This window comes from Leucopleurus acutus, assembly GCF_964270905.1.
Source record: "Leucopleurus acutus genome assembly, chromosome: 16".
Classification (NCBI taxonomy): Eukaryota; Metazoa; Chordata; class Mammalia; order Artiodactyla; family Delphinidae; genus Leucopleurus; species Leucopleurus acutus.
In genome coordinates, this window is record NC_139158.1 from 83,677,379 (window position 1) to 83,700,466 (window position 23,088).

Genomic DNA, 23,088 nt, shown 5'->3' on the forward strand with positions numbered 1-23,088 from the left:
CCTCTGTAAGTGGTGGCTGTGATCTATATATCTATACCTGTATATACATATATATTCTTTTTCAGATCCAGAATATATATATACTTTTTCAGATTCTTCTCCATTATAGGTTATTACAAGATATTGAATATAGTTCCCTGTGCTGTACAGTAGTAGGTCCTTGTTGGTTATCTATTTTATATACAGTGGTGTGTACCTGTTAATCCCAACTCCTAATTTATTCCTCCCCCTTCCCTTTTGGTAACCATAAGTTTGTTTTCCATGTCTGTGAGTCTATTTTTTTTTTAAATAAGTTCATTTGTATCATTATTTTAGATTCCACATATAAGTGATATCATAAACCCCGTGCCCAATAAGTTGGCCCTGCCCTTGTGCCCAGGTGTCAGAGGAGGAAACTGATGCTCAGAGGACCAAAATTTCCAGTGAAAAAGACCCAGAGCTGGCACCGGAAACCAGGCCACGTGTGAGTCTAGTTCCAAACTTCTATCCCGATCCAATATCCCTGGGGCCCAAACAGGTTGCGCTTCTGGATCAGTACGGGTGGTTCCCTCTGCCGCGTGCAGGCTGCCCTCTGCGCCCCACCCCTCCGCGCCGGCCCCGCCCCTCCGCCCCGGCCCTGCTCTTCCCGCCTGGGATGAGGCGCGCGTCCGCAGGGGGCGGGGCCGCGGGGCCGCGCGCGCGCTCGACCGTCCGCCGTGCGCATGCGCCATGCTCGCGCGCGCGCTCGCGGGAGAGGATGGCGGGGGCCGCGCCGGGCGCCATCATGGACGAGGACTACTTCGGGAGCGCGGCCGAGTGGGGCGACGAGGCGGACGGCGGCCAGGTGAGGGGGGCACCGGGCGCCCCCGACGAGGACTGTTGGTCTCCGTCGCCGGCGGGCCGGCCCCGCCCCCGCCGCGTGGTCCAAGCACAGCTCGCCCCGCCCCCTCCCGCCGCTCGACCACCCCCCCGGGCGCGCGGCCTCTCGGGGGGCACTGGACGGTGATGCGTGGCGAGGACCCGGTCCCCCCCAGTGACGGGCTCCGGCCGCAGGGGCACCGCCCCCCAGTCGTGACCCGATCTGACCTTCCGATCACCCTGGGGCGGCCTCGGGGCCGGGTCCTGGGACTTCCTAGCCCCGCCGGGAGGGTCAGACAGCACCTCGAAGGTGGAGGACTGGGCCCAGACACACACTGCGAAAAGTAGCCATAATCTTTAAAACAGTCCAACTCAGCATCATGAGGGTGGAAAAGTGGAACTTGGACTTCCGCACATGTGCTTTACTGTTTGTAAACCATACTCTGGGCGCTCTGGCTGATGTAATCAGTCCTTGGCCTGAGTGAGGAGGAAAGGATCGTCCATCCTTGACCTTCAAGGGTTTGCTGTGGAAGCTGAGGGAGGCTCAGAACCTTCTCCCCAGAAGCCAGGGGTTGCACAGTAGGAACTGGGCGCAGTCCTTGGCCAGGGGACCCCAACCTGATTCTCATCTGAAGACCCACCCGCGGTGATGTTTGAAACCCAGCTTCCCAGGCTCCTCCCCTGGGGCCTGGGAGGAGTTGGACTGGAGGGGAGCCTAGGAACCTGCCTTTTAACAAGAGTCAAGGTTAGGTGTTTTGGGAACATACTGAAGTGATATTTTGAAGGAAGAAAGCCTGGAGTGTGGTGTGCCCCGTTGAAAGGGGCTGGCGGGGCACTGAGGGCATTGAAGCCGGGGTACAGGGATGCAAAGGTGGGCGCTGTGTTCCAGGAGCTGAAAGGAGGCCTGTGTGGTTGGTTGCCTGGTGGAAGCAGTGGGTTCTGAAGGGCCTTTGAGAGCTGCTGAAAAGCATGACTTGTTCAAGAGTTGGGGGCAGGGAGTGACACTCTAAGCTTCACGTGTTGGATCATTCCAGGGTGTTGGAGGCTTAGAGTGGAGAGAGAGAGTCAGATTTAGCTAATTGAAAATCTGTGCCGGCTAGGTGCTTTCATGCATCATCTCATTCCACACTCAAGATACCGAGTTGGGTGTTAACTCTGCTCCTGTTGAAAACGAAGAAAGTGAGACGGGAGGACCGAGTGACCTGCCCAAGGTCATGAAACTCATACATGAAGGAATGGGGATCCCACTTAGGTCCTTTGTCTCCATCTCCACTCCAGCAAACAGCCGGACCACCGAAGCCTTCCGGTCACAGCGCGCTACAACTAGGGCATATCTAAGGGCCGTCTAGTCACTTAACCCCATGGTGGGTGGATTTGGGGGAGGCCAGAAGATGTGTAAGGAGGCTGCTGTGACATTCAGTCCAGACGACAGAAGCTAAGGGGTACTGAAGTGCAGAGAGATCTAGGCTACATTCGCATTTTATAAACTGAGCACTCCAGTTGTTGGCCTTTGCTTAAGCAGTTAGGGATGGCAGAGCCAGGCCTAGACGCCCACAGACAGGAGGCTGGGGAGTCTCACCTTTGCGGAACTTTAAGCATGATCCCGATTTGGCCCACTGACTCTGATAGGCTCTCCCTGATGAGAGGGGTGGACTAGATGTTCATTTCATATTCATTCTAACTCTGACTTCATGGAGGAAAGAAAGTCAAGAAAGGTAACAGGAAGGGTGGCATGAGCTGGATTTTGAGACAGTGGAAGATCAGTTTCTGTGACCCAAATTCTGTTCACTTAACCCCATGGTGGGTGGATCTGGGGGAGGCCGGAAGATGTGTAAGGAGGCTGCTGTGACATTCAGTCCAGACGACAGAAGCTAAGGGGTACTGAAGTGCAGAGAGCTTACTCCGGCTGCGGCTTGCCAGTGGGGAGTGCCGAGGGATGGCACTGGGGAGGCAAGCGAGTGGGAGGGTGAAGTCCTGCTGTCTTTTCTGAGGGAGATAGGAAACTTTAAGCAAGAAAGAGACATCAGATTTGTGGCTTATTAAGGTCATGGTGGCATCAGTGTGAAAGGTGACTGAAAGGAAGGAATGAGACCACGCCACTGGGGGACCATTGCAACTGCGAGCGTGCCCAAAATAAGGAAGGGCAGAGGGAAAGAGGGAAGGAAGGGCCAAGTTGGTTAGACATGTGGGAGAGAGAATTGATGGGTCTTTGGGCAGGATGTGGGAGCAGAAACTGAAGACCTCTTCTAGGTTTGTGAGTTTAAGGTAACAGGTAGAGATGATGGAGTCCTTTACAAAAACATGGGTTGTGGGAAGCAGATCTGTTTAGAGGGAAAAGAGGAGGTCAGTTTGGAATCTACTGAGTTTGCCTTACTAGTGGGACATGTGAATGGAAGTGAGAATAGACAGTTGAATGCTTGAGTCTAGAGCTTGAGAGAGAGAGAGATCCAGGCTAGATTCTAGATTCATGAGCAGGGAAGTGGCACGACCCAGGAGAAGATGCAGTGGAAAAGATGAGTGCCCAGGGTAGAAGCCCGAGAATCCAGACACCCAAGGATGCCTCTTGGGGCAAAGGCTGACCTTCCTTCAGAAGCCTTGCTCGAGGCTCCCACTCAAATAAGGTCCAAGAGAAGACTCCCCGGTCTCCATAGTGAAGGAATCATGTTCCTTCTCCCAGAGCACTGCTTTCAGGATGTAAGTCTGCATCAGGGGTGGGCAAGCTTTTCTGGAAAGGGCCAGACAGTAAATATTGTTGGCTCTGCAGGTCTCTGTCACAGCTCCACTCTGCCCATTTTATAGGGGGGAAGCAGGCATAGACAATATGTTTTTAAAAAGGGGGCTGTGTGGCTGTGTTCCAATAAAGCTTTATTTACAAAGACAAAAGGAGGATGGATTTGGCCCTGGGTGTAGTTTGCTCATCTCTGGCCTAGCTCTTACCCCATTATGTTAGGGGCAGTTACTGGTTTGTAAACTCCTTCAGCAGAAAAAGCCATCTCTCGTCTTACAGTTTCTTAGGTTTCCTGTATGGTGCTCAGTATAGCGAGTGTCCAAAAAGCATCTGCTTGTTGGTAACAGCATTAAAGCTGGACAGACCCTGGGGTCATTCAGTCCTCTGTCATCACATCATCATCCTGTTGTGCCCTTAGATTCAGCGACTTGCCTGAGGTCGCTGCCGTGTAGGACAGGGACTGGTATCCAGGCAGGCCTGCTGATTGGAGGCAAGCCAGTGAGCTTCACTTTCTGACAGCAAATGGACAGCAAATGGCCTTCGAGAATCGCTTCCTCAGTCTTTGTTGGAAAGCCTTCCATGCGTGGCACATATGAAATAGTAATAGTGAAGACAGTAGCTGACACCTACTGAACTCATACCAAATGTCAGGTGCTGTGCTTGGCTCTTCTGAAAATTAGCTCCTGGAATCCTCACAGCAGCCAAATGGGAGTAGGTCCCGTTGTTGTCCTTGTTCAGTAGAAGAGAAATGGATGCCCAGGTGAGGTGTCTTGCATGAGATGGCGGTAACTTGTATGACCGCGTACACAAGTTTGCCAGCGTGGAGTCGCCATATAATCTCACTTGGTATGATTCTGGATCCCGTTTTCTTAGCCACTCGTTACTTGTCCAGCGTACTTCATGAGATTGTCATGAAAGTCAAATGAAATGACATACGTTGAACTTTTTTAAAAAATTAATTAATTTTTGGCTGCATTGGGTCTTTGTTGCTGTGCGTGGGCTTTCTCTAGTTGCGGTGAGTGGGGGCTACTCTTCGTTGTGGTGCGCGGGTTTCTCATTGCGGTGGCTTCTCTTGTTGTGGAGCACGGGCTTCAGTAGTTGTGGCCTGCGGGCTCTAGAGCGCAGGCTCAGTAGTTGTGGCGCACAGGCTCAGTTGCTCCGCGGCATGTGGGATCTTCCCGGACCAGGGCTTGAACCCGTGTCCCCTGCATTGGCAGGCGGATTCTTAACCACTGCGCCACCAGGGAAGTCCGTGGAACACTTTTGACATGGACAGCGTTATACGGGTTTAAGGTGAGATAGCAGGATATTTGTAGTAATGAAGAATAGCCTGGCTCTTTTTGCCAACAGCAGGAGGATGATTATGGAGAGGGAGAAGATGATGCCGAGGTCCAGCAAGAATGCCTACATAAATTTTCTACCCGGGATTATATAATGGAACCCTCCATCTTTAACACTCTAAAGAGGTATGTGAGAAAAGTTGTTTGCACTGGGAGGAGAAAGTTGTGTAATAGACCCAAAAGCTGATACGTGAAATTCAGAAGAATGCGGTACCCGAATGGAAGGCCTCTAGGGGTCCCCCCACTTTAGAAGCCTGAATAACCTGTCTTCCCCCTCACCCTGCCACGGCTGTCCATCCCCATGCCCATCTGCGTCCATTTGAGTGTCACAGCTTGTTTGTTCCTCTTTTCTAGGTATTTTCAGGCGGGAGGGTCTCCAGAGAACGTTATCCAGCTCTTGTCAGAGAACTACACTGCTGTGGCCCAGACCGTCAACCTGCTGGCCGAGTGGCTCATTCAGACAGGTGCTGTGTGGGGTTGGGGTCCTGGCCCTTCCCCCAACACAGTACAGAGCCGCTGGGTCATCATCATGCTGATAAACTGGAAAGGCCTTCTTTGTCTTCCTGGTTCTTTCTGTTTGTTTGTTTTCCTGGTTTTTAACACCTCTGTCAGTAAGAACTGAACTTCTTACCCATTTTCATCGGCTTGATTTTTATCTTTGATTTAATAATTGAGGTTCACAGATAACCCGCAAATGTGATTCCCATTGAGCTGTTTTCCCTACCGTGTTGTAGAAGTAGAGGATTATATGGCGTATGTTCAGTGTGTCATCTTTAAGAGGTCTATTATAGCAAGCAGAAATCATGGCTAATTTAGGACTGGGCATGATTATGGCTTTTAGCTACTATGATCCAAGTAGCGCCTCACTGTAAATCCTCTGTGCTGAGTACAGATGGCATCGTGGGGTGGGTGCTGCCCGTAAACGAGTTGACTCCCTGCTGTCACAGTCATCACACATGAGTGTGCCCCCTGGCTGGCATCTGCTCTGTTCTGCCATGGGGGGGGGGTGTTTTTCCATTTTGGCAATTTGTCCTTGTTCCTAGCGAGGCTTCAAAGATGTCACTGTCCTTTCCACGTAAACAAGCATCCTTGTGTGTCTTGCCCTGGACTCTTTTTTGGGTCTTACCATCGAATATGAGTAATGTTAATTTTTATAAGAGGCCCCAGATCCTAAGTGGTCAGAAGCAGTTCTGTGATATCTGATTTGCATGTAAACTTTTGATCTGTCGACTTTTTCTAAAATAACACAGTGAATTGAGAGATTGCCATTTTCCATCTCGTGGCTTGCATTTTCTTTCAGGTGTTGAACCAGTGCAGGTTCAGGAAACTGTGGAAAATCATCTGAAGAGTTTACTGATCAAACATTTCGACCCCCGCAAAGCAGATTCTATCTTTACTGAAGAAGGAGAGGTGAGGAACCTTTTTCCCTTTTTTAATTCCAGCTCCTAGAGTCCTCTGCTGATTCCACCTCACGGTGGAGTGTGGCGCGTTGTGTCCGTCAGGGCTGGAGCTTCCACACGCTGCGGGGGTGTTCGGGGCTTGGGCTCGGCCGCCCGGCCACCAAGCAGCCTCCGCAGCCCGCGGCCTGCTTCTTCCTGTGTCGGGGACCGCGGCAGAGCCAGGAGCCCAGGGGCTCTTGCTGTGTCTGCTGCCACGACGTCACCTTCACTTAGGCGAAAGCTAGGCCTCTTACCTTGCTTTTTGTTTGTTTGCTTGTTGTCAGACCCCCGCTTGGCTTGAACAAATGATTGCACATACCACGTGGAGAGACCTTTTCTACAAACTGGCTGAAGCCCACCCAGACTGTTTGATGCTCAACTTCACTGTTAAGGTAGGAAGAGTCCTAGAGTCCGAGAACAGATGAAAGTATTTATGAATGAGGGTGATTTTGACTTGGTTGGTTGTTGGTCTGTGTCCTTTGAAAAGATCCTACGTGCTTTATTTGTAAAGGTTTTCGTCGTTTCACTTTAGTAAGTCATAAACATCGAGAAAGAAAAGCATAGACTTTGTATGTTTGGGGATCGAGTGGACTGTGTTTTAGGATTGGGCAGGAACAGGGGACAGAGCCTTGCATTCGGAGAGGAGCCTCTAAGAGCGCCTGGTCCATCTCCTCCGTCTCACACACGAAGACTCAAGGGTGGGGGGCTTGACTGGGACCACCAACCTAGTTAGTGGTGAAGCGGGGACCCGAGCAGAAGTTTGAGACCCGCGCCCAGCGCCCGTCCCCCCTCACCCCGGGCTCGGCCAGCGGCCGCCTTCCTGTGGGCGCCGGGCACGGCTCGTCAGCACCGTGTGTGCTTACTTCCGTGTTGCAGCTTATCTCCGACGCAGGGTACCAAGGGGAGATCACCAGCGTGTCCACGGCCTGCCAGCAGCTGGAGGTGTTTTCTAGAGTGCTTCGTACCTCTCTAGCTACGATTTTGGACGGAGGCGAAGAAAACCTCGAAAAAAATCTCCCCGAGTTTGCTGTAAGCGCTTTGCTTGACGTGGCTCAGGTCAGGAGGAGGCCGTTCGCATGGGGCCATGCATCTTCTAACGGGAAATGCTCTTTACTGTGGAGAGTGTGTGGGTCGCAGGGCACCTTCCCAGGTGGGGACTTGCATGCAGAACTGTCGGAGTCCGACTCTTCTGTCTGCCTTTGTCATTGCTGTGGTCCTGAAACCCCACACACTGTCTCCCTGCCGTCTTCCAGAAGATGGTGTGTCACGGGGAGCACACGTATCTGTTCGCCCAGGCCCTGATGTCCGTGCTGGCCCAGGAGGAGCAGGGGGGCTCGGCCGTGCGCAGGGCCGCACAGGAGGTCCAGCGCTTCGCCCAGGAGAGGTGAGAGGCTGCCTGTCAGCTCGCTCTCGCCCCTACCACATTGCCCTGTGTCCACAACCGAAGACTCTAGGTCCTCCTGTTTTTGACAGATAGGTAAACTTGCTTTTATCCAGTAGAGCTGAAAAAGTCGGGCTAATTTTAAATACGTGAAGAGAGCTTGCTTCGTAAAGTTTTGCTTCGATGCATATTTGGTAAACGATTTGCTTATCGTTGAATTCACTGTACTTATGAACCTAAGTGTATTTATGAACCTAAATTCCCAATATATTGGGATTCATCAGTGGCACATGGCAACGGTCCTGAAATAGCTCTTTAGTGGTCTGATGGTTAGATCGTGGTCCATATCTTACAGAACAAAACTAGCCCCTATTAGCTTCATTGTCTACTAATGGAGGCTTAAGATACTTAAAAAGTGCGTGGTTCCTTTTAGGAAGCCTCTGAGCTGTACTGAACATTCTTTCCCAGTTAGCTCTACATGTTGCTTTCATGGGTCAGTTAGTAAACGTACCAGTGGATGAGAGAAATACGAAAAAACAAAGGGACCTCAACAGTTCAAAGCATAAATCTGAAAGAAGGAAGGAAGGAAAAGGAGAGAGAAGGAAGGAGAGGGCAGGACAGGGCGCCACCTCATCAATGATGGGATGTACGATTTTTTTTCATCAAGAGGCCATGACGCCAGTCAGATCACGCTCGCACTGGGCACAGCTGCCTCCTACCCCCGGGCGTGTCAGGCCCTTGGGGCTATGTTGTCCAAGGGAGCCCTGAATCCGGCCGACATCACAGTCCTGTTCAAGATGTTTACAAGCATGGACCCGCCTCCTGTTGAACTCGTGAGTTGCTTTTCATTTTAACCTTAAGATGGGACACCCTCAGTGCCTATCGGAAGTATATTCCTTTGGAAAGTTGTTCCTTTTAATTATCTGAAGTCAGCGAGTGCACATTCCTACTGAAATGTTTCTGTCCTCTCCCTGGTCCTTCCTCATCACATCCTCGGCCCTCACACACCCTGAAGCACATGCAGTGGTGGACGTGAGTGGGCCCTCCTGCCATGGGTGCGTGTGGACTTACCTGCCATCTCACTCCTGTGTTCCTTTTCAGTGTGTTTGTGTGTTTCTCTTCAGATCCGGGTGCCGGCCTTCCTGGACCTGTTCATGCAGTCACTCTTTAAACCAGGGGCCAGGATCAACCAGGACCACAAGCATAAGTACATCCACATCTTAGCATATGCAGCAAGCGTGGTGGAGACCTGGAAGAAGGTACTGTCAGTTCTGAGAACTCATGGACTTTTTTACGGAGCCAGAAACCTCCTCTCTGTGCTGTAATTTGGGAATTTTGGCTGCAGGGAATCACGGGCCCAACTAGTGTCAGAAATGTCTTTTCTAGTGTTTCTGCATAAAATAAGTCAAAGTGCTAAATGTCTCAAGGAAAGGTGCACAGCATCTACGATACTAATTTAAACTGTAATTTGAAGTGTGGCTAAAGATACGAAACCGATTCCCTAAGCCACTGACGGACGCCGGTCTCCCTGGCGGACGGTCTCGCTGTGTGACGGGGACACTTCAGAGACAGGGACGCGGGTTTGCAGAGAGAAGGGCCGAGGCCAGGTTACCCCAACTGCAAGGACGCGGGCACCGTCGGGATTCACCGCCTTCATGTGTTTTCAGAACAAGCGAGTCAGCATCAATAAAGACGAGCTGAAGTCAACATCGAAAGCTGTTGAGACTGTTCACAACTTGTGTTGCAATGAGAACAAAGGGGCGTCTGAGCTTGTGGCCGAGCTGAGCACCCTCTACCAGTGTATCAGGTGAGCACGTGGAGCTTCTAACCCTGACTCTCCGGGGAGGACGGGTTTGAGCTTTCGTATTAAAACTCAAAAAATAAAACAGATTCAGAGATACTTATTCATCGTATTTATTTTCTCTTTCGTAAATAGAGAGAGAGCACTTTCAACTGTTCTAGCAGCATGAGTAATTTTCAGGTGTTTACTTGCCAGAAGTCTGTTTGCAAATTAGACTCAGAAAAAGGAAGACCAACCAGAATTACAAAAACTGACTTGAAGAAGAGGCTCTATTTACAGTAAAGTTAGACCAGCAAAGTACCACCTAGACGGAAATGGTGGGTGTCACGCCAACTATTTAAATAAGCATTCGCTAGAGAAGCTGACACACAGGGTGCTCTTAGGCATTTGAATCTTCCTCCGTTAATTTGTCCTAGTGACAAAGAGAGGCTTTGCTAAATAAAGGTAAGCTTCAGCCCAGCCCACCAAGCTCGTGGAGTGTGGCGTGAATGGTCTTTTCCTTTCAAACCAGCAAAGTTGGTCCAAAGTCAGCTGAGCGTGGGATTCGGGTTCTCGAGCTGCGCGTTTGAGAGGACGCTGGTCTCGTCAGCCTGTTCTTAGCTCATCGTGTCTCCCTGGCAGAGCACGTTGTAGAGTGACGTGATGGGCTGGCTTGCGTTGGTGTTGTTTTGGTGTTGGCCCTTTAGAAAACTTTGTTTAAAGGAAGCGTTCTGCCTTGTTTACCTGTAGGTTTCCAGTGGTGGCCATGGGTGTGCTGAAGTGGGTGGACTGGACTGTGTCAGAGCCGAGGTACTTCCAGCTGCAGACGGACCACACCCCGGTGCACCTGGCACTGCTGGACGAGGTAGGGGCTGTGGACCTCCCAGCTCCGGTCCGAGGCTCTCGCACGTCTGTTCCCCGCCTTCAGAAGGCAGTCCTTCCGGAGCTGGTTATTTCTGTTCTAAATGAGGAGTTTCCTTTTAAGGAGCTAGTTTCGTTGACTCCACAGATCTCTCCGTTTTTATCAAGTGTCCCTGAAAGGATGAGGAATGGGTCAGAGGCTGGCCGGCCCCAGGCCGAGTGCTGGGCCGGCCGTCCTCAGCCGCGAGCTGTCTTTGGTGACGGTTCTCTGGGGCCGGCGGGGAGCCCAGAGGCCTGGCCATAGCGCTCAGGGTGGCTCCCTTTGGCCTCTTTGTAGATCAGCACCTGCCACCAGCTCCTCCACCCGCAGGTCCTGCAGCTGCTGGTGAAGCTCTTTGAGACAGAGCATTCCCAGCTGGACGTGATGGAGCAGGTGAGCGGGCAGCCCGAGGGCTGGGCTGCACGGCGGGAAGGCGGCCCCTTTCTCAGCCTTGTCGCCCCACCCGTGCAGCTCGAGTTGAAGAAGACCCTCCTGGACAGGATGGTGCACCTGCTGAGCCGGGGCTACGTGCTCCCCGTGGTCAGTTACATCCGCAAGTGTCTGGAGAAGCTGGACACCGACATCTCCCTCATTCGCCACTTTGTGACTGAGGTCAGCGCGCGCCGGTTACCGCTTCCCCCGGCAGCGCCCTTCTTGGCTTGATGTGGTCATCTGGTACCGCACTCCGGAGCCGTGCCGTCGGAGAGTCACGGTGATGACAGTGACACGGATGCCAGTCTACCAGGCACCTCCTACCTGCAGGAACAGTGTTTTACCTGCCTGGCCCCTGGGCGTCTTAATGTCGGAGATTGTCGGCAGGAAGCAGAATGGCGGGGGTTGGGGGAGGGGTCTCGCCGCACTGTTGCCGTCTGACTGGTAGTCGGAGCCGCTCACAGGCTGTGCTCCCCGTAGGTGCTCGACGTCATCGCGCCCCCCTACACCTCTGACTTCGTGCAGCTTTTCCTTCCTATCCTGGAGAACGACAGCATCGCCGGCACCATTAAAACAGAAGGTGAACACGACCCTGTGACAGAGTTTATAGGTAGGGTTGGCGTGAGCGTCTCTTGGCTGCAGTTTTCGATGTCATTGTTTCCCTCCTGCTTCTAACCCAGTGCCTGTTTTCCTTCCGTTTGCTAAAGCTCACTGCAAGTCTAACTTCATCTTGGTGAACTGATTCAGCGCATCCTCCAGAGCTGGAGCAGAACATTCCAGGAGACCCGCTGTGGAAAAACCCTTTCCAGAAGCTATTGTTGAAGAGGCCCAGTCAGCATCTTGGAAGTGGGCTGTGGTGGGAGGAGGTGGATAACTTTTTTAAAAAGGAAGATGTCAGCAGTGTAACGGCCATTAGGAACAGTCCCGTCTCCTCGTGAGTCCAGGGCTGCCCCCAAGTCCTGTTTACAGTATTTCCCCAGTAGCGGAACTAGGTTCCCGTCACCTCTTGGGATGTAGCCAACTGTCAGCCCCGGGGAGGGGGGGTGGAAATTCAGAAACTGAGACACTTAGATGAACTATTTTCAGAGTTGATTTGTTTTCTCACAGGCTCCATTGGTTAGTTCGTATTATTGCAATTGCTCTCATTTTCCAAGAACAAATAAAAAGCCCTTCTGCGGTTGGAAGGCGCAGGTCCCGGTGTTAATGTTGTTTTCGTGTGTAAATAAAACACTCAGATTCAGTTCTGCTGTGAAGTGTGCATTTTATTCATCCCTTGGGCAACTTGAGATCGCCATCCCCCCTCGGCCCTACCATTGACTGCAGGGTGACAGAGGAACTGGTGATGACAAGTCTGAAATGTTCCACCTCTTAAATACATCACAGACCAGTCGCCAAATCATTTATTGAAGAAAACGGAGGTCACATCATTCACTGCCTGGTGGCTCACGCTTCTTCAGGTAAATGGTGCGCTGCCGTCCTCCCGGCAGGAAGCCGTCCTGTGCAGGTGCTGGGTCGTCCCCCCGCCGCGACTCCCCGCCCCGCCCCACCCCAGAACGCGTTCAGCCCGTGCGGCATCGCGGCGGCCGTCCCTCCTGGGCGCCCAGGGCCGTCACCGGCCATCACGTATGTGACCGCCAACCCCCAGTTCCTTCAAACCACGGCAGTACCACCCCAGTGCCCGTGAAGGTGGGATCCCCTCTGGTTACGGCTCATGGGATCACTTCTTTAAGAGCTGCTCCTCTGGAGACGTCTGCCTTAAACGATGGGGTCCCCAAATGTGCAGCTCTCCTCGATGGCAAGGTTGTAGTCGGCACCCTTGCCACCTCTGTAGGCGCTGGTCACTATGCGCATCCAGCCCCGCTCACCCTGTGAGGAGTGGGACCACGCATCAGCTCAGATCCCGTCTGCGCTCTGAGTAGACTGACCCCCTCCCCTCCCCACTCAGCCTCAGGCTCGGGGGGTCCGCAGCGTCCCAGCCACCCACTCGGCTGACCCTTCCCTTTTCTGGGACCCCTGTTCGGAAATAGCTTTTGTGAAATATTCAACTTGGTTAATATTCAACACGAGGGGTGCATGGCCCTGTTATGCCGAGAGCTAATTAACTAAAATGTTGATCGACTCTTTAGACCAGATGACTCGACTACCTATTAATATCCCCATTTATAGTCGTTTAATAAAAAATATTGACATTTCATCACTTCGACATAAATCACCATCCCTGGGCTTCCCTGGTGGTGCACTGGTTGAGAGTCCGCCTGCCGATGCAGGGGACACGGGTTCGTGCCCCGGTCCGGGAAGATCCCACGTGCCGTGGAGCGGCTGGGCCCGTGAGCCATGGCCGCTGAGCCTGCGCGTCCGGAGCCTGTGCTCCGCAACGGGAGAGGCCTCAACAGTGAGAGGCCCGCGTACCGCCAAAAAAAAAAAAAAAAAAAATCACCGTCCCTGATTTCATAACAATGAATTTGTGTCTTCAGCTGTTAATGGTTAATACTAGGTCTTAGAAACGAAAATTCTGCCAGTTAATTTAATTCCCCTGGGTTTTTGACTTAACTCAAAAAGTATTTTTGAAGAAACTCCACAGTATTACTTAGGAGAGCCGACAGTATGGCAAGAAAAAGAATGAGATGGTTGTAAAGGAATAAAAGCTAGCTAAATGGAAACTTCTAAAGCAGCACTTCTCAGCCCCCATCCCCCTCGGGAGACATTTGTCAATGTCTGCAGACGCTTTCTGGTTGTCACAGCTGGGGAGCGGGGAGGAGCATCTGGCGTCTACCGGGTAGGGGCCGGGGATGCTGCAAACGCGCTACGAGGCACAGGACGGGGACAGCCCCGTGCGGCGCAGGAGGACCTCACCCCACGTGTCTGCAGCCTGGAGCCCCTCTGCTCAGGGCCGCGGTTCTCAGCTACGAAAGCCCCAGAACCATCCAAGTGAGAGGAGTCGCAGTGGAAATGTCTTACCCATGGTTCGCCCCACGAATTCCGGACGATCCAGTACTCCGTCCCATGGCTGACACCCCAGCCGGCCACGGAGACTATGTGGTTTATGTAGGCCCTGTTGTGGTATTCAGCATAGATGCCACCGGTGTAGTTAGACATCTTCTCCGTTGCCATTATACCGCAGCTGAGAGCAGGGAGAGAATGAGCGCTTTCAACAGCCAGCGTTGGCCATCGTTAGGAAGAGCCGTGCGGATCCAACTTAAATGACACGCACCTGATGATTCTGCCCAGACTTCTGTAGTTACTCACCTGGCGTCCTCCCTACCGGAGCTGTACCAGCCGCCCCAGAGCACTGGCTACACTGGCTGTCCGTGAATGTGTCCTTCCCTCACAATAATCCTACGAGGGGCACATGGGCTACTGAGCTTTACTTTTGAGAAAACTCACATGGCAGCTGTGTCTCCAGCCCTGTGGGTAAAGTTGGCCAGAAGGAAAGGGGTGAAAATCACCTGGGTCCCGTTTCCTGGAAGCGTGCACGCCCTCCGCGGGCAGGGGTCTCAAAGCTCCTCACCTGATGGGCCCCTTCGCATAGATTTCTGCCATCATCTTTTCCCTCCCGGAGACAGAGCCGTAGTCGCCAACTTTCCAGAGGGTGTAGTTCTTGATGACGTGGCACTCTCCGAATTCAGTGCATGTTCCACACTGGTTAAACTTGTCACACTCTGGGGACAGCACGGAAAGTCAGCGTGAGGCCATTTCCTCGGTAATCCCTGAACAAAGTAGCACGCCCAGACCCAAACTCCACTTTTCTAACTGAACGCTCCATCCATCAGCTAATAATGGAAATCTTCTTGCCCTCGGGTGTTTAATTACCCTCTTCTTTCAGCTGCAGGAGTTACAAAGAGCCTTTCCCCAGGCCTCAGTGGAAAGAAACGTTAATTAGCACACAGTAGGTGCTCAAAAGCTCCACTTTTCCTTTAAAGCCGGGACAAAGGCCTCTGCACAATACTCTGCAGCTGAGAATAGAGTGTAATTAAATTACTCACTTTTAATAAGATTGTATTGTTTCCCCACGTTTGGGGAAAAAATAAGCATTTCCTTATTATTTCGGTCTGAGAAGATATAATAATTAGGCCTCAAAAAACAGTGCAGCTATTAGATCTGGAAGACTCCACACCGTCTCCTGCATCCTTCCTGGGCCCTAGACAGTATTACTTCCCACCTTGTCCATCCTGCCTTGGCCCACAGCACCACTTTCTACTGCTTTCACATTACCTATTTCTGTTATAGTTTTGTATCTATCCAGACTCTTTCCCCAAGACATTAAACTCCTTGAGGATTAAACTGTTGGTTTAATTTGTCCCTTGGACACCAAATGCCCAGGACAACCTGAAAAAAGGTGGATCTGTGGCCACATTTGCTAATACAAAGACAGGACTACTGGAACTTGCCTGGTGGCGCAATGGTTAAGAATCCGCCTGTCAGTGCAGGGGACATGGGTTCGGTCCCTGGTCGGGGAAGATCCTGCATGCCACGGAGCAACTAAGCCCGTGCACCACAACTACTGAGCCTGCGCTCTAGAGCCCACGAGCCACTACTGAGCCCACAAGCCACAACTACTGAGCCCACGAGCCACAACTACTGAAGCCCGCGCGCCTACAGCCTATGCTCTGCAACAAGAGAAGCCACCGCGATGAGAAGCCCGCGCACCGCAACAAAGAGTAGCCCCCACTTGCTGCAACTAGAGAAAGCCCGCGTGCAGCAACGAAGACCCAACACAGCCAAAAAAAAAAAAAAAGACAGGACTACTTATTGCAAACAATCAGGTGCCGATGAGTTCCATCTGGCCCTGTTGTCCCAGGTGGGCTGGAGGGGCCTGGCCGAGGACAGACAAGACCAGCTCTGGGTGGATCAGGGCTCCGAGGACCACGGGGGCCCTCCCTGCTCCCCTTCATCCTGGACTCCTCTTCTTGGTTCTCTGACGCCTGCTCCATCTATCACTTCAACAACTCACTGGACCAGTTTGGGGAGATGCTTGCTGGCCGGGCAATACGGCCTGGGAGGCAAGGCGGGGGCAGCCTGTGGGCGTGGGATGGCGCCTTCAGAAGGTACAGGGGCCTGAGCACACCTTTTACAGATGGAAGGGGGGGCAGAAAAGCCCCCCGGTCTCCCCACACACACCCCTGTCCTCCCCACTCCTGCCTCAAAAGGCCTTTTGAGTTGGTCTCAGCTCTCTGCTCTGGTTACGAGGGAGCTCAGACAGGTGACTTAAAACTACCCACTGTGGGGTTAGGGTTTGGACTTTTTCTTTCCTTGGGTTTCCAAGGGGAGCACCCTGAAAGGACCGTGCCGACTCCAGGGCCCCAGGCCAGCTTGCATCCGCTGGTCCGTGCAGCGCCCTCGGCTCCAAATCCACCCAGACGCAGGCGGCCGGGACCAGGGTCTCGAAGCAGGCCGGGCCCGCCTGCTTCCTGCCTGCTCGCCACTCCCGGCTCCTGGAAAACACTCTTCCCTTGATGAGCGATCCCCTTACAAAGGGCCATGAAACCACCAAAATGCCAACACATCAAAACCCAAACACCAGGGCCTGGCCTGGCCGCCGGGCACGCAGGCTGGAGACCCCCATCCCAAGTCCTTTTTTTTTTTTGGTCTTCCCACCAAGGATGCCAGGCCCCACCTTTCCCATCCCCCCGTCCCACTAGATACACAGCGGCAGGGGGCTCCCAGCTCCGTCCCGCCCTTCCCCAGGGCCCCAGCCACAGGCCCTGAGAAGTTTGCCGGCCTGGGTTCCGGGCCACACGTGTGCTGGGAAGAGGGGAGAGAGAGAGAGAGAGAGAGTGTGAGTGTGTGTGTGTGTGTGTGTGTGTGCACACGTGCGTGCGTCTGGGGGATGAGCAGGCCCTACCTTGGTCCTTGGCCTGGTAGTTGTTACAGGTCTCATCGGGGATGCCGTGCCGGTGGGCATACTCCCACACCGGCAGGTCATTGCCTCCCTCGCACGAGCCAGCGTTGCCGCAGTCGATCACGTGCTGCACGGACAGCAGTATGGAGGGCCACGCTCCCTTCCTCTTGATGTTGATCCGGTCTGCGGGGGCAGCACCCATGCTGGTCAGCACCCACCCCACTGCCTGCCGCCCCGGGGGCCACGCATCCCTCTCTGGAGGGCCCTCCCCTGCTCCCTGGGGTCCTGCTCTCCAGAGAGGCCTCCCGGGCCCTTCCTGGTACCGATGCCCACCCTCCCCCCACTACGAATGAATGTCATCTGAGCAGGGCCGGGCGTGTCCTGCCTGAAGGCTGGTAGATCCCCAAGGGCACCGGGGAGCCAGACTAGGGGCCAGTCGGCGACCCCACTCTCACTCCCCACGCGCCTGAGCCCACACACCCCACGGGGCAGCTGGGGACGGCTGAGGGCAGCCACGGCCCCCCGCTCCTTGCCCCCCTTTCCCTGTACAGACAGCATCCTGTGGGGCCCTGCAGCCAACCATACCACGGGCCTGCCACCTTGCTTTCCGCCCTCCCGGAGCGAAGATTCCGCAGCCGCCCACCTCGTGGCCGCATCCCGAGTTCCCACCTCCAGGTCAGAACTCACCACAGCTGCTCCTGTTTCTTCCCTGATGACGGCGGGCAAGCGGCCAGGCCCTCCACCCACCAGCAGCCCCCTCCAGGCGCCCCCTTCCTTCCCTCCTGCAGCCCCAGGCCCCCTACACCCTTGGGGTCACCTCCTAGGCCCTTGGGCCCACAGGGCTCTACATGCGGCCCCACAGGGCTTGTGGAACCCACGGCCAGTCACCAGCACGTGCCCCAGCCCTTCCCCCAGCGCCCCTGGACGCACCGCCCAGCGGTCCTCCGCGGACAGCCCTCTGCGGACCCCCTTGTGCGGGTGAGCACCGCCCTCCAGCCCCCGCAGGTCTCCCCAAGTTCCTTCTCAGCAGCCTCCCGCCGTGCCCGCCCTGGGCGCTCAAGCCTCCTCCCCGGCCTTGTTGACCCTGCAGCTGACACCGCTTCACCCAATAACCCCTCCCGCCTGAGGGTACCGGCCCGTTCTTCACCTCTTGGTGTCCAAACTGGGTCCCAACACGGAACAGGGAGCCAGCTGACACAGGCTCTGCGGGCAGGTCAGGGTTTTGTTCTATCTGCCTGAAACCTCGCAGGGTTTCAAGCGGAACAGAAAAGGGACCCGGCCTGGGTCTGAGCTGCTCCACCAGGGGAGCAGCAGGCGGACCAGGCAGCAGCTCCGCAGCGGTGCTTGGAAGGTAGAGCGCAGCCCTGCGGCCTGATGTTCTGAGGGTGGAAAGCAGGAGGCCGGCTGCCTCTGGGCCTGGGCCTGAGCGAGGGAGGGATGGCATTCTCCTGGAGTGATCAGGGAGGCCGGGGAAGAACCGGTTTGGGGGTGAGGGTGGTGGCAGAAAGGAGGAGCACGTGAGGTTTGAGGTGTCCCGCGGGGGGGCGTGAAGGCCAAGTCCAGGTGCAGGGTCCCAGGGAGCCCAATGTCCAGAAGTTAAGCGGGGTGGGGGGGGGGATGAAGGAGGGGCCGGTGAGACAGAGACTGGGGGCCTGTGGCTAAAGGCGAGGAAAGCATTTCGGGGAGGGGCTGATCGAGCAAAACAGGGCGGGGCGAGGCCCAGGGGCCACCACCAGACCTGCCCCTGACGGCCTGAGCCGGTGACCTTGGCGAGGAGCTGCCAGGCGACTGGAGGGGGTCGGGTTAGCAGGGAGAAGGTGGGGACTGCAGGCCCCTCCAGGAGCCCAGAAGTGGGGTGGCGGCTGGAGACGGGGTGGGGTTCAGCGCTGGCCAGGTCTGAGCATCGGCAGGGATGGCCTTGTCCAGGGGCTCAGACGCTGGACGGCCGGGGACAGGAGGGAAGGTGGCAGCTGGGCCGGGCACCGTGGAAGTCCCCTTCTGGGGGCTTCTGTTTTCTCAGTGAAAGAGGAAGAGGATGCCTGCTTCTAGGGAGGCCGTTAGGGGTTGGAGAGCAAGAGGGGAGAAGCAGTCATCTGCCCAGGAGACTCCACTCCAGCAGGTGGAGGGCGGACCTCAGAGCAGGGACACGCCATCGCCTCCAGGCCCCGCCCTCCTCTACAGATGCAAATCTTCGCATGTGATTCCCTCCCTAAGATCCCTCAGGCTTCTGCCGGGCCCCTCCCCTGGGGGTAGGGCCCCTGGTGACCTTCTCAGCTTCCCCCACCCACCCTTAGGCCCCTGCCACAAAGGCCCTCTCAATTCCTCCAGGCCAGGGAGTGCGCCATTCCTGCCAGGCCTTCGCCCTGAGCCTCTGGCTCGAGGCCCGCCTACACCCTGCCTGCCCGCCTGCCTGTGGGCCCCTGAAGTCTCCCAGCGGCTCCAGTGGTTAAGCCTCTGCTCCACATTCCCCAGGGGCCCTGTCCATCTCCATCCCGGTCAGGGACCTCCCCAGCTGCCCAGAAGAGCTCCTACAACTTAAAATGGGGCTCAGGGGGTTCCCTGGTGGCCCCGTGGTTAGGACTCGGCGTGTTCACTGCTGTGGGCCCGGGTTCAACCCCTGGTTGGGAAACTAAGACCCTGCAAGCCGCGCGGTGCAGCCAAAACACATTTTTTTAAATAAAATAAAACAAAATAAAATGGGGCTCAGCCTAGCCGCCCCCACCCTCCTCCTCCCTGAAGGGCCAGAAGTGCAACCCAGCCCCCAGGAGAGATGGGGCAGGGCCCCCACGAGGCCCTGCCTGATGCCCCCAGTACAGCCGGCTGGCCCTGGGGTCCAGACGCCAGCCCCACCCCTCATCCTACAGACAGCCCAGCCTCCGCGCTCTGCTCCCAGCTGTCACTCCCATAAAGGCCTAGTCTCCTGACCTCCCTGCCGGAGCCTCAGTTTCCTCATCTGCAAAGTGGGAGCAATCACAGGGCAGCCAGGAGGCTTACATGGGATGAGCCGTCCAGCATAGGCCAGGGGCAGTAGCCACACACTGGCGTAACACAATGCCACACGGCAGGAGTTCGAAAGATTCCGGTGTGACTGCAGGCTCCCGGGACTCCGAGCTGAATGAAGGCCCAGGCTGGTGTGAAGTCCCCCTCCCTCCCCTACCAAGGCAGGCCCAGCAGCCTTCTAGAGCGGCGCTGATTTCGGATCCCTCCCCGCCCCCCAATCCCGGCCTCGAGGTTTCCCGGCCTCGAGGTTTCCCGCCCTCGCTGCAGCCAGGCGGATAAGGCCCAGATGAGGAAACAGCCAGCCTTGCTCAATGTTCCAAGCCCAGGGCTGGCATTCATTTCAAATATTAACTACGCTGAAAAGCAGCTTCACTTCCGCATACCCAAACACAAGCAGGGTGTTCGGTGAGTTTGTGGTTTGATCCCCAAGAGCCTCGCTCACAAGCTTCGGGACATTGTGGTTTGATCCCCAAGAGCCTCGCTCACAAGCTTCGGGACATATAAGGCTCCTGGGAGCCGTTTGTCACAGGTCTTCAGTCCTGTGACTGCCGGGCATCCGCTCCCTTAGGCCTGACGCAGACACCGCCCCATGCCAGGCTGAGTCCTGGCACAGAACTGCAGGCCCCCAGGACCCTGGGCTGCAGCTGCCGGTACTGACAAAGAAGGCAGCTGGACGGGCCCTCCTGGCCCACGGTCAAGAGGGGCCGAAGTCCCCGACCTACCCGCCATGGCACTGGTGCTGCCGTGGGCCCAGCAGGAGCCACAGTACTGGGGGATGTGCTGGTTCCTGGTGACACTGGCATAGTTGACCCCATTCACGTTGCGCCAGTCCCAGCTCTTGGGCAGATCCGATAGGGACAGGTACTCGTGAGGCCGGGGATATGTCCTGGGAAGAGACCACCACCACCGGAATCAGCACTGGGGCCCCTGGGGGTCGGGCGCGCAGGCACCTTCCCCAGCACCCTCTCCCTTCCCCAAACTGAGAGCGAGCGGGAGAGGGCCATCTCAGCCAGGAGACGCCCCTGCCCGCTCGGAATCTCAAGGGCGCAGGGCACACACGCGCCCCCCGCAGTGCAGGAACCAGACCGCTCCGCCAGCGAGGCTCCAAATGCCAGGGCGGCGAGGCTAGCCTGCCTCCTGCACCGGTGCGCCTCGTCCAACCCCACAAATGTGAAAGGGCGCGCCCCCAAAGCAACGGGGCTGGCCTTGACCCTCAGAGGTCAAGGGAGGCTGGGCGTCCTGGTTCCTGGCACCCCAAGGAGGCGGCAGGGTCCCCCAGGCGGGAGAGGGCGCGAAGCCCCGGGAGATGGGCAGCCCCTGACCACCCCCCAGCCGCCCCGACCTGCGCCCCAGCTGGGTGAGCTGGTCCCCCCGCAGGGGCCGGTAGCAGCCGCGGCCCGGGCGGAAGTGGAGGCCGGCCCGCGCCGCGCCCGCCGGCAGCACGAGCAGCAGTAGCACCAGCTGCGCCGGCCCGGACGACGCCATGGCTCCCTCGCCGGCGCGATCTGACCCCGACTCGAATCCCAACTCGGATCCTAACTCGGATCCCGCGCCGGTAGCTCCTCCGCCAGCCTTCGCCCCGGCCGCCCCGCCCGGCCCTTAAGGTGGCTGCGCGCGGGCGGGACACTCCCCCGGGGCGGGGCGCGCGGCTGCCCCCGGTGACCCGGCCCCGCCCCGCCCGGCCGCACGGCCCGCCGCCCGGACTCGGGTCACGCGCCAGGCCTCGGCTGACCCCAGACCCGACCCGGCCACCAGCCCCGAGCCTCCCATCCGTCAGACCTCATTCACTCTCGGGCATCCCCACCTTGGATTCTTGGGACCCTTGGCCCTGGAGAGGTGCCCCTCTCCCCGCATCCCACGTGGGCCCAGGCCTCCGGGGAAGGGCAGGGGGTCTCCCCGCAGGACTGTGCCCTGGTCTAGCTTTCTGAAGGGCCACTTCCCGAAGGCCCAGGCCCTTTCTGGAGAGACACTTTCCCTACATAGTGAAGAAAGACAGGATCCTTCCAGAAACTGCCCCTCGAGGAGAGTTTCACGTGGGCCTGAATCATTAATTCTACGTTCCAACTTCCAAAGCTGCTGGGTGAGGTTTCTGCTGACAAAGTGCTTCATCTTCAAACAGAGAAACAAAAGCAGAAGTGGGACCCTGGGGGCCTTGGTTTCGTAACTCAAGAATTTCCCCTCCCCCGCTCCTCCTGAGTGGCGGTCACCTGAGCTGAGCACAGAATGGCCTCCCTGGTCCTGGGAGAAGAGGGTCCAGGCTTTTTGCTTTAGGGCCCACAGCCTTGGCTATAGGGTCCTCAGATGCAGGGACCCTGCTCTTCCCTGGACGACATGGGCATCCCCACACACCCACCCCCTCTTTCCCTCTGCCGACACCAAACCTGCAATCAGAAACCACGGTGGCTGCCCCGTGGACTTCCAGCCATTTCTGTGACGACCCTTGGAAGCCCTGGGGCACCCACGGAATTCCAGCAGGGCTTAGTCCCTGCTCCTGACACGCTATTGCTGAGGCAATGTATAGACACGGCCTCTACCTATTGAGGTCTATGTGTTGGGGTGTCTCTCTTTTTTTTTTTTTGCGGTACGTGGGCCCCTCACCGCTGCGGAGCACAGGCTCCGGACACGCAGGCCCAGCGGCCACGGCTCATGGGCCCAGCCGCTCCACGGCACGTGGGATCCTCCCGGACCGGGGCACGAACCCGCGCCCCCCGCATCGGCAGGCGGACTCTCAACCACTGCGCCACCAGGGAAGCCCGAGGTGTCTTTTATCTTCCTGGAAAGTGGGCTCCTCCGAACCCTTAGTGTGAGTCAGTTCCTGGTTAGGAGGTGGGATGGAGCTGCCCACCCTCCACCCCGATCCCGTGAGAAAACGTCCAGGTTTGAGCAGTGGGGATGGGGGCACAGAAACCACGTCTGCAGAGGCTGATTTGCCCGAACAGGTGTCCTGGCCCTGGCGCCAAAGCCTTTCCCTTCCCTCGGGTGTAGCAGGTGTGGGAAGGGAGTTGCCAGCCAGGACTTCCCCTTCCTACCCCTCTTTCCTCCACGGCCAAGGTGAGTCAGCCAATCTGTCCTCCATCCACGTGAGGAAACAAGCCGGCATGGTTGTCCCCGTGACCCCCGTGACATCTGTCATCCAGGTGGGGTCTTCCTAAGAGGTGGGTGTTTGGTCTCCTCCAAAGAACAAGCTAAAACCTCCTAGTTGCTGAAGAACGATCAGAATGGTCCCAATATTGCAGGATGACAAATATTTGGGGGACCCCCAAGTCCCCATAAGCGGTCAGGGCCCAAGAGGTGCAAAGTCCAACCACAAGTTTTATAACATGGGACACAGACGGTCCCTAGGCCCAGCCTCTGATGACTGCTGTGAGGTCTGGGGCTGCATCCCTAACGTTGGGTGAAAATCATGTGCCG

The 23,088-nt window shown here is 56.0% G+C and overlaps 2 protein-coding genes across 5 annotated transcripts; one reads left to right on the forward strand and one right to left on the reverse strand.

Moving 5' to 3' along the window:
- The first annotated feature begins 721 nt into the window (after positions 1–721).
- NELFCD (negative elongation factor complex member C/D) lies at positions 722–12,021 on the forward strand. Of its 4 annotated transcripts, none has more exons than XM_082857282.1 (15): positions 722–823; positions 4,916–5,031; positions 5,260–5,369; positions 6,206–6,315; positions 6,629–6,736; positions 7,221–7,373; positions 7,598–7,728; positions 8,393–8,558; positions 8,850–8,984; positions 9,393–9,532; positions 10,256–10,370; positions 10,704–10,799; positions 10,878–11,018; positions 11,319–11,448; positions 11,546–12,021. In XM_082857282.1, the coding sequence occupies exons 1-15, from the start codon at positions 737–739 to the stop codon at positions 11,578–11,580; spliced, it is 1,773 nt and encodes a 590-aa protein (XP_082713408.1). In that variant the 5' UTR covers positions 722–736; the 3' UTR covers positions 11,581–12,021. The 4 variants fall into 4 exon arrangements, with proteins under 4 accessions (XP_082713408.1, XP_082713407.1, XP_082713406.1 ...); XM_082857281.1 differs by having other exon boundaries at positions 735–823; positions 10,737–10,799; XM_082857280.1 differs by having other exon boundaries at positions 735–823; positions 7,601–7,728.
- A 75-nt stretch (positions 12,022–12,096) lies between these two features.
- Positions 12,097–21,264, reverse strand: CTSZ (cathepsin Z). The gene is made up of 6 exons (XM_082857283.1): positions 21,020–21,264; positions 20,400–20,563; positions 16,681–16,860; positions 14,347–14,497; positions 13,797–13,959; positions 12,097–12,704 (listed from the first exon to the last, which is right to left on the reverse strand). Exons 1-6 carry the CDS (start codon positions 21,160–21,162, stop codon positions 12,594–12,596), a joined length of 912 nt encoding a protein of 303 aa, XP_082713409.1. The 5' UTR covers positions 21,163–21,264; the 3' UTR covers positions 12,097–12,593.
- Positions 21,265–23,088: the final 1,824 nt, after the last annotated feature.